The sequence below is a fragment of the Maniola jurtina genome, chromosome 9 (assembly GCF_905333055.1).
Source record: "Maniola jurtina chromosome 9, ilManJurt1.1, whole genome shotgun sequence".
Lineage (NCBI taxonomy): Eukaryota > Metazoa > Arthropoda > Insecta > Lepidoptera > Nymphalidae > Maniola > Maniola jurtina.
Window position 1 is genome coordinate 7,554,464 of NC_060037.1, and position 10,614 is coordinate 7,565,077.

Here is a 10,614-nt window from a genome sequence, read left to right on the forward strand (position 1 = left end):
AATCCTTATTTAAGGATTCTGAGAATTATCTATCTGAGAATTATCTAATATTTATGTATTAGATAATTCTCAGATTTAGGACGCGTTTAGGCTTCAGAACCCTTTAAGTTCTTTTATCACTATTACCTACCAAAAAAAAAAAATTTTTTAAATTTGTACGTGTAGGTACATACTTTGTCGCCATATTTGGAAATATCAGTGATTTGATTGGATGTCTTCTTTAAATGGCCATCATACCTAGTTATGCTGTTATCGGTCGTCGTATGGAAAGACACTGCTTCGATCTCTTAATTAGAGCTTTATTTTTAAAGCTCTTAGCAAATATCGTAAATCCAATATTGCTCAAATAAAATATGTAAGCTAGGTATACCAAATATCGGATTTATAAGACTACTTTAACCTCTACTTTAACCAATTTTGAAGTTTGGTATAGAGATAGCTTGCATCCCCAGAAAGGACATTATGTTACTTTTTGTCTCGGGAAATCAAAGAGTTCCCACGGGATTTTTAAAATCCCTACATCCACGCCGACGAATTCGCGGACATTATCTATTTGGCATAGAAACAGCTTGCATCCCGGGGAGGGATATAGGTTACATTTACCCCAAAAAATTACAGAGTTCCCACGGGAATTTCAAAAAACTGAAACTTAGGCAGACGAAGTCACGGATATCATCTAGTCTAGTGCAGTGTCATTTAATAATGGGAAACTGATAAGAATGCAAAATAATGGTGACTGCATTCGTCACCGTTGCGGACCGATTCGCAATTAATCGGTCCGCAAAAGCTGCAAAAGGCGAAAGAGTCGCTAGAATCTTACACGGCGCATTTTCTAAAACCTTCGCGTTGCGTACATTGAGGTACTGTTAAAGACGTCAGCAGACGTCATTAGCAGCAATTTAGCTCTGCTCACGTTTTTAACATTACTCGAATTTTCAATTGGTGCACTTTTCAGTACCTACCTACTACTGAGAAGTGCAAACTTGTGGCTCTCGGCTTTTGCAGCATTTGCAGATCTTGCAACCATGGTCAAACTCCTTCCACTATAAATAAAGATCCTCCCAGCCTATTGAATTGCTTATATGTTACACTAATAATATGAAAAAATAATCATAATAAATTGTTATTCAAGTAGATGCGAGTTAGTTAGTGGAGAGAAAAAAAAACCAGCAAATTATTTCTTAACAACTATTGCTCGGAATATAATATTTAATAAGAATAATATTGATAAGTTGATACTTTAGAATTAGAAAAATCTACAGTTTAGGTTACTAGCTGATTGGCCCTGGGTATGTATAGATACTTTTAAAGAAAATTTATCCGAGAAATAGTTTCTTGTTTTTTTGAAAATTGGATTAAAATACGTTCAGCAATCTTTTTAGTTACATTTAGCGTTTACTTACAAGTTACAGACAAGCAACGTCTTAATTTAGTGCTAATTACTTTAATAAACAAAAGTAATAAGAAAATTAATTTAAAAAAAAGTTATCAAAGGTTTACTGGTATCGGTAATTGCTTTACCACAGGTTAAACGAGCGAGATGAATCAGTTATTTAAGCTGTTAAAGGTCCAGCTGTGGAGGTCACCGTGAAATGACAACGATGACGATAATATGATGTGGTGCGTACCGACAACTATGTATATGTCTGTCTGTTATCATGTTTTTAAGGTATAACAAAGCTTGATGAACATCCGTCTATCATTTTGTCTTTTGACGAACGACTTTGACTCAAATAACAAGTGTCATTGGGACTTGTGCACAACGAATGTCTAGATTCTATATCTAATTATGTATCTGAGCTAAAAATAAATCTTGTAAGTAAAACGTGCTTCACAAACCATCGTGACGCATACAAAATTTTGCATAAGTTTGCGATCGATACCTATTCAGGTAAGAAATGTATTCCTGAGAGCAAATTACATCACAAACCAAGCCGAAGTATACACGTGCTCTGAAAAACGTGATTGGTGAAGTCGCCTGAAGTTATCCAATCGCAAATCGGAATGTGCCAATACAAACTATTGGTAATTAAAAGTTCTACGCGTTCTGGGTATGCTGTAGATATTCCAGCACGTGATGAATTAAGTTTATAGTAAGTTTTAAATTAAATAAATAATACTAAGCTACTTGGTTCATTTCAATTTTATTCCATGTGTCTTTATAAAGAAAATAGGTCCTGAAATTAAATTTAAAAAAATTATTTAAATCCATGATTTAAAACAAATACTTTTTATTTGATTTGTTAATGAGAAACAGTTAAAATTTTCTTGTGAATAATTTGTATTTACTTACTTTTAGTATTAATTATTTGTAGTTACTTACTACAAGTAACGTTGTAAAGTAGAAAATCCCCACCAGCGCTCAACAGGATAAAAGGAAAATGGCTTTTAAATTGCATAGACCCAGACTGCAGATAGTCTGTCACATTTGATGTTTAGTCTTCGCCAATTAGCCGTCGAGAACTGTTTTCTAACATTGATTAAAAACTAAAATATCTGATTACGACAAGTACTTTCCCATTGCCCACGTCTAGTTATTGTTATTCTTACACCGTAATTTCAATACGAATTTTGTAGCCATCAAGGTTCATGTCCTTACATATTGTACCATTAGGTATTCCGCTACACGGGCTCCATTGCCACACCACGATGCAAAATTTGTTACACCTATATAAAAGCGTGCACCCCATTTTCTATGGCCCGCATTTCAATTCAAAAGAAGTATCGCGGGGGACGTTGTTACAATGCTTGTGACGGTATTGTTTTATAATTCCATAAATTATTACTGCAAAATAAACGATAATATAGAATTATTGTACTGTCAAAAGTAAATTTAATAATACTTAAAACTGTATCACTCGAGTCCCCCATCAGTATTAGTTTTTCTGGAACTTAGGGGCAATATAGAACTCAAAATGGAAATCAAAATATGTGACAAAAATCATAAAAAATCATTTTTTTCTTTTCAGGTTATATTATTGCTGATAACATGTGGAATCGTCCAAAGTTCAGAGATACATCCAGTGGCACCAGCTGGTGCTGCGCCTATAGTGACAGCTTCCAGTTCGCAGTACTTCGAAAGAACTTTTAATCGTTTGATCGCAACGCCACCTGTATTAGAGCCAGTGTTACCTGTTGCCCCTGCCCCTGTGGTACCAGTTTTTCCAGCCGCACAACCTCGTCCGTTTTTATCAGTTCTGCCTATTGCGCCCGCTCCACCGGTTGTCGTAGAAGCAACTAGAACAACATCTGTTCCTGCAAATCCAACAAACCCACAACAGAGTGCTCCTGTCGAACCCAATATTGCTATTGCAATCGCAACTGCTCATGCTGCTGCACCAGTTGCCACTATACTTCTTCCACCCTACCCATTTGGATTTCCACCATCATTCGGAGTGCTACCACAAGCACCTCAAGCACCATCAGACCCCAACACTAGAGAATCAACTACGTTAAAAACTACAACAACAGTCCAAGCAACTTCAACACAAAGAGAAGAAGACGCTACAACACCATTACCATCAAACACAGATAATAATTTCGCTCTAGCACCTTCAAATCAGAATGTGAACTTTAGGCAATATCTAGCACCACAATTGCCTGCACAAGGGTCTGGACCCCAGCAACTACCTGCTCCGAGACCACAACAGTTTCCTGGACCGAATGTTAGACCACAACAATTTCCTGAAACGGATCCGAGACCACAACAATATCCTGAACCAAACCCAAGACCACAACAATGTCCTGGATTGACTCCGAGGCCACAACAATTTTCTGGATCGAATCTTAGGCCACAACAATTTCCTGGATCGAATCCAAGGCCACAACAATTTCCTGGATCAAATCCGAGACCACAACAATTTCCTGTACAGACATCGAGACCACAACAATTGCCTATACCTAATCCGTGGCCACAACATGTGCCCCAACATTTGCCTCAGCCAGATTCAAGACCCATCAAATTTAAAACGAACGTGGAAGTAGTACCTGTGCCTCTAGCCTATATCGCTCCACCTTCACCGCATCAACACCATCATCATCACCATCAGTCATTGAAAGCAGTTCCTTATATTCACAAATATATACCGAAGACGTCAAAGATTATAATTATTAGGCCAGTGAGTGCTTCTCGAATTAGAACCGTCAGAGTACCTGCAGGATTTGCGACGTATGGACCACCTAAATTAGTAAAACGAGCGGCGTTAAAGCGGTCACAAAATATCAGGTTTACTCCACGTGACGAACAGACTACTTTTGGACCTATTAATAGGCCTTTTACTAGACCACCAAGGTTATAAGTTTTAATAGAATATACAAATAGTAGGTTAAATAGTAAAATGTACACTTGTTAAAACTGACACTGTAATTATAAGATTGAAGATAATGTAAATAAAATATTTATATTTTTTAATAATTTGTTTGACTCTCATTTTTAAAAATTTACCGAAAACATGGTTACCGATGATAAATCTTTTAGAAACACAAAGACGAGCGAGCGAACTGAGCATCAATTCTCAGTGATTAAAATTCTTAATCCGAGCAGAAGGGAATGGAGCCATTAATTTATCACCACTCCACGCGAGCATCTCGCACAGTAAATTATTATTTATTACTCGTATTTGAGGTTACTTATTATTGTTTGAGGTTTGTTTAGTGGTATTAATTTTAATAAAAATTACTATGAAATATTTGTTGTGCCTAAAGTGTGTAATATGCCATATACCATCCCAAGAAATCTACCCATTATTGTGACAAAGGAAAGGATCACGAATCTCAGCTATAGGAATTACGACGCAGAAAGAGATTGTATTACCGATATGTGATGAATAAGGATAGTAATGTGTGCACTAACAACATTTGGGAACTTTACGTATAATTTTAATAAAGATTCATAGTTTGTCATTTCACCGTGGTTAATTGCCTCATCAGGTGACAGAAGGGTTGGCTCATGTTCAGCGCCAAAACGCAGCCAGTGTTCTTGGCACCATTCCAGGCAGGCGTGATTTGTGCAGTAATCAGATTAAGTTTTATTGTACAACTTAAAAAAATAATCGAATACGGTTCAAGGAAGCTGTGTTCTATTATGCGCATTGACAAGTCTGTCCTTATCCCAGATTTATCCACTTATCGTGCCCGCAGTTCCCACACTTTGTGAAAATGATGTCGCTTGGCTTCTCATATTTCTGGGGCAAGTGTTCTGGCTACGTTAATATTCAAGTTACCTTTTATTCAGCGGCTGCAGATCGAACAATAGTAGGCGGAAATGTGCCCATAAAAATTACCTAAATAGTGGTAAGTAATTTATTAAGCACTTAAGTTACTATCTCGACAAAAATTGGACGAGACAAGAACTTCCTGCCTACCTACTTACGGTCTTTTAGATTTCAGGTTGTTTATTATGAGGCTTACATTTTTGTGTGACTTTACATGATTTTTAAATCTGTTGGGTCAAGTGCATTATTAAGAAAATGCAAAATATAAGAATAGGTGTTGCTAGATGATTGATATATAGATTGCAACTGCTAGGTGTTGCCCGCGACTTCGTCCGGACAAAAAGTACTTATGTCAAGGCCCTGGGATGCAAACTACCTCTTTACCTGTCAAAAATAGTTTAACAGATGGGCCGAAAAAGTAACAGACAGAAAACCAGACACACTTTCGTAATTATAATATTAATAGCATGGATCTTAAAGACCTGCTATGATTTCTTATTTTCACAAATACAATATGTATTTAAATCCAAGGAAACCATATTGAATATAATAATTGATGTTTAAAAAAGGCACGGCCCATCAGTGTTCTTCGGCTGGTATAATTTGTGTTGAAAGGTTAATATCATATTTCCTTCTTTCCGTGATGTATTTTCGTTTTTTTAATCGTCAGTTAAATTACTTATATTTTATACTAGCTGACGCCCGCGACTTCGTCCGCGTGGATTTAGGTTTTTCGAAATCCCGTAGGAACTCTTTAGTTTTCCGGGATAAAAAGTAGCCTATGTGCTAATCCAGGATATTTTCTATCTCCATTCCCAATTTCAGCCAAATCCGTCCAATAGTTTTTCCGTGAAGGAGTAACAAACATACACACACACACACACACACACATACAAACTTTAGCCTTTATAATATTAGTGTGATTTTTTCGATGAAAGATTTGCGCTCGAGGATCGTGTATCTTTTTAAGTAAACCAATACTGCATGTGCTTTAGCGTAAATCTGTTATTTAATATGGTTGAGCAAGCATCATGATACAAGTTAACCCTTGACTGCAATCTCACCTGGTGGTAAGTGATGATGCAGTCTAAGATGGAAGCGGGCTAACCTGGAAGGGATAATATGGCAGTTTTCATTAAACCCATACTCCTTTAGATTCTACACGGCATCGTACCGGAACGCTAAATCTAAAGGTGGTAAGTAGCCACGGCCGAAGCCACCAGACCAGACCAAAAATTTAGAAATTGTAAAATTCCAAACTCCTGCCGAGAATCAAACCCCGGGACCTCCCACTAATATAACCACAGTGCTTACCACTGCCCCAGAGAAGCCGTTGATTAGTAGCATTTATTAACTTTATTAAGGGGTTTCGTATTTAATGCCTACCTGCTAATCTAAATAGTAATAAAATTATTATTGCTTATTACTACCTTTTAAGCTGTGATAGCTTAGTGGTTAATATGTCGGCTTTCTTTTTGTGGCATCTGGGGTTTATATCCGCAGATGTTAATATTTTCCCAGTTATATGCGTTTTAACTTTAACGGTGAAGGCACAATCGTTAGAAAACCTGCATGTCTGTGAGTTCTGCATAATTTTGGCGGTGAACTATGGCTTTTACCTCTTATTTTGAAAATAGACTAGTGCTCAGTAGTGGACCTGCGATGGGTTGAGATGATGAAGATAGTGATGAATCAACTTAAGCAATAAAGTTTGAGTAAGTAATGTAGGCACTTGCACTAAATTATTTATTTATTCACTTGACATTCGATTCGAAATGCTTTAAATTGGTCCAAAATGCTGTCCAAGTTTGCTGTTGTAATATAATCGTCAGGCACGTGCCCTGAATGTAACTGATCGTATGTCCAGTCAACGGGCAGACCCACAGTGATGAAACCTACAAGGTGAATCTCACCGTCTTCGTATAAAAGGTACCTATTGTCTGCGAACCTTATACATCACCTTCGAGTTCTCTGAACAGCACGACATCCCTAAAAATCCAGTCAAAATGATCGGAAAGGTGCTTACTTTATTTTTGCGTAGTTTTGTGAAATATTAAATTTAGTTCAACTATAGATATTTCATATTTCATCATTGAAAGCTCGTGGAAGTCCACAGCAGGACATAGACCTTCCCCAAGAGGCGCCCCACTAGGTGGACAGATGACAACATACGGTTGCAGAGAGCAGCTGGATTCAGGCGGCGCCAAGACTGGCGTGTGGAAGTCCTATAAGCGTCCTTGGTCCAGCTGTGGACGACTATCGGTTGATGATGATGGTGATGAACGAGCGCCACCATACCTGATCCTCAGCCTTTCTTATTCAGGCATTTCTGTCAAACTCTTTATCTCGTCGATCCACGGTGCTGTAGCGACATATTATTAATGGATATTTATTGAACTTATTTATATTTTTCAGATTATCTTCCTTGCTACCATCGCTGTAGCCATTGCGAAGCCTAGTGTCCCGGCAGCTTACGTCGCCTCCGCTCCTCTTGTGGCTGCCGCTGCCCCATTAGTTGCTGCACCCGCTCCCTTTGTGACAGCGTCCAGTTCGCAGTACATTTCAAGGAACTATAATGGGCTTGTAGCGGCCGCACCACTTGTGGCTTCAGCTCCATATGTTGCTTCTGCACCGTACTCTCTTGCTGCGCCGTACTATGCTCCTGCTGCGCCATACGCAGCGGCTGCTCCGTACTATGCTCCAGGTGCTCCTTACGCAGCTCCCTATGCTGCAGCTGCACCATTTGTTGCCCTTAAATGAAAAGACTGTTTAAATAGCCTCAACGAATAAATTAATTTTAGACTATGACACAGTTTTTTATTACTTCATATTCCCTGCTAATATTATAAATGCGAAAGTCTGTATGTCTGTCTGCTAGCTTTTCACGGCTCATGCGTTTAACCTATTTTGGTACAAAACTAGCTTATAATTCGGGGGCTACTTTTTATGCTGCAAAAACCAAAAGATCTCTACGGCATTTTTAAAAACTCAATCGATTTTCATGTTTGGTACAGAGATAGCTTGCTTCCAGTAGACTGTTATAAGCTAATATTTGTCCCGGAAAGTCAAAAAGTTCCCACGAATACTTTTTTAAAGATCTTTAGTTCACCGATCTTACAGATGAATTCGTAAACTGCGATGACAGCACTATTATAATAACTAAGGCAATATCTCTACCAAAACCCTAAATGCATTTGTTACAGTTCCACATGAATTATAGTGGTACACCTGATGAATACCAATCGTTAACCTACAGTCGCTAGTACGGCCGGCACTTCATCAGAAATTCAGCTCAACACGAAAATGGTAATTCTGTCTTGCTCGATATTATGTACGTCCCTGAACCAAATATGTGTCATACGACGATTCAAATCACAATTTAGGTCATTGTGATTGTACTTTCTTTTACAACCTCAACTTGTTCTACGCCTCATGAATATGAAAAATAAAATTACTTACCTAGTATTGTTAGTATGTGCTTTTAAAGCATATTACAACTTTACTAGCATTTGCCCGTGACTTCTGTACGCGGTACATATTTATGTATAGTTAATTCATAGCCCATGTTATTTCTGGATAAAGTAGCTTTCTAATGGTAGTAGAATTATTTAAATCGGTTTGACAGTTTCAGAGTTTATCGATTACAAACAAACAAATCTTTCCTCTTTATAATATTAGCTAGTATAGATATAGTAGGTAGGTATAGTATACAAAAGCGTTTAACTTTTAATCGGCTTCGCGCCGCTGGAATTTCTGAAACCCTGTTTTAGAACTTGTCTACGTTACAGAGAAAACCTACATGAAAAATGTGCTAAAATCGAAGTTAGTTGTTGTTTGAGTTGCCCGCGACTGCGCCTGCTGTCCGTCCGTTCGTCCGTCTGTCTGTCAGCAGGCTATATTTCGTGAACCTAATAGTGAACGTAGAGAGTTGAAATTTTCACCGAATGTGTATTGCCACTATAACAGGAATTGAATTTAGTTTTTTTTTGTTTGAAAGGTGGCATGATCGAGAGTGTTCTTAGCTGTAATCCAAGAAAATCGGTTCAGCCGTTTGAAAGTTATCAGCTCTTTTCTAGTTACTGTAACCTTCACTTGTCGGGGGTGTTATAAAATTTGAATTTACACTTGTAATCAAGAAACAGTATATTTATATATTACTACGGTTACGACACACCATTGTGATTACCCACAAACCTCCTTAAATAGTTACATAAAGGGTCCTTTGATGGTCAAGTGTGTGACGCATTCGGTAACCGATAATGTTCGCATCGACACCTAATGGAGAATGCGAATGTCCTGTCGCGGGAAAGTGAAACCATCAATTCGAATATAGACGTAATGCTTGCAACAGTTTGAAGTATATAACGACCTGTGATATATTCATCAATATACTTCTACATTCCCACTCGACTAACTAAGTCGTGGACCTACAAAAATATGTCTCGACTGAGATTAGTAAGTGAAATGACCAAGGAATTTTTGACCCCTTTATTTACTCGTATATTATGTTTCGGACATTACTAACAGTTTTTCTTATTTACAGGTACTTTCCGCCATTGCCATCATAGCTAGCTGTGAAGCTAGCGGGATTGGACATTTCGCACCGGCAGTCAAATCAATACCTGTTGTGCGATACGCACCTTTCTACAGTTTCCCAAATGGAGTGCGTTCAATACACGCAGTTCTACCAGCAGTAGCTTCGCCTCCAGCCCCAGTTTTTCGAGCATTTGCCCCAGCACCTGTATTGCCTGCGCCGGTAGCTGCCCCCGTACTGCCAGCGCCGCCACCATTGTTTCCTCGTGTATATCAAGCACCTGCCTTCCCAGCGCCGGTCTTCCGTACCCAATTTTTACCAGCACCAATTCCGGCACCTTTACCGCCTCCTGCGCCAGTATTTGCACCAGCATCAGCACCTGTTTACCCTGCATTACCTAGATTTGCTCCAAATCCTTCTTATTCTGTAGGACCAATCTTTACTGGAGCTGTGCCTTTTTCACCTATTGTCAGAGCTGTTGCTCCTGCCGTATTACCGGCACCAGCACCAGCGTATCCCGCTCCAGTTTATGCACCAGCTCCTATTGGCTTTGCAAGATCCGTAGCCTACCCAGCTCCAGCACCCTTTTTACCCGCACACATAAAATATGAACAAGCGTGGAAATGATTCTAGTCCTGTCATTACTTTATAGTTAGATGTAAGGCTGTTGTTATCAGTAACGTAGATGTATGTTGTTATTATTTTATATGAGCCAGTTTTATACCTTTATAAAAATAAAATAATTAAATTGACACGAGTAATTTTTTTTTTTCATTTTTAATTTCTGTATATTTCATTTCCAGTATAGTTACTTACCTATTTATTTGAGTTAAATATACTGAAAATGAAATAGGTTTAATATTTTTT

General features: G+C 38.3%; 2 protein-coding genes across 2 annotated transcripts; both read left to right on the plus strand.

Moving 5' to 3' along the window:
• Positions 1-2,744: 2,744 nt before the first annotated feature.
• LOC123867955 (vegetative cell wall protein gp1-like) lies at positions 2,745-4,298 on the plus strand. Its single transcript, XM_045910283.1, has 2 exons — positions 2,745-2,756; positions 2,970-4,298. Exons 1-2 carry the CDS (start codon positions 2,745-2,747, stop codon positions 4,296-4,298), a joined length of 1,341 nt encoding a protein of 446 aa, XP_045766239.1.
• Positions 4,299-9,650: 5,352 nt separating this feature from the next.
• On the plus strand, positions 9,651-10,374 carry LOC123867974 (leucine-rich repeat extensin-like protein 3). The gene is made up of 2 exons (XM_045910310.1): positions 9,651-9,668; positions 9,757-10,374. Exons 1-2 carry the CDS (start codon positions 9,651-9,653, stop codon positions 10,372-10,374), a joined length of 636 nt encoding a protein of 211 aa, XP_045766266.1.
• The last annotated feature ends 240 nt before the right edge of the window (positions 10,375-10,614 follow it).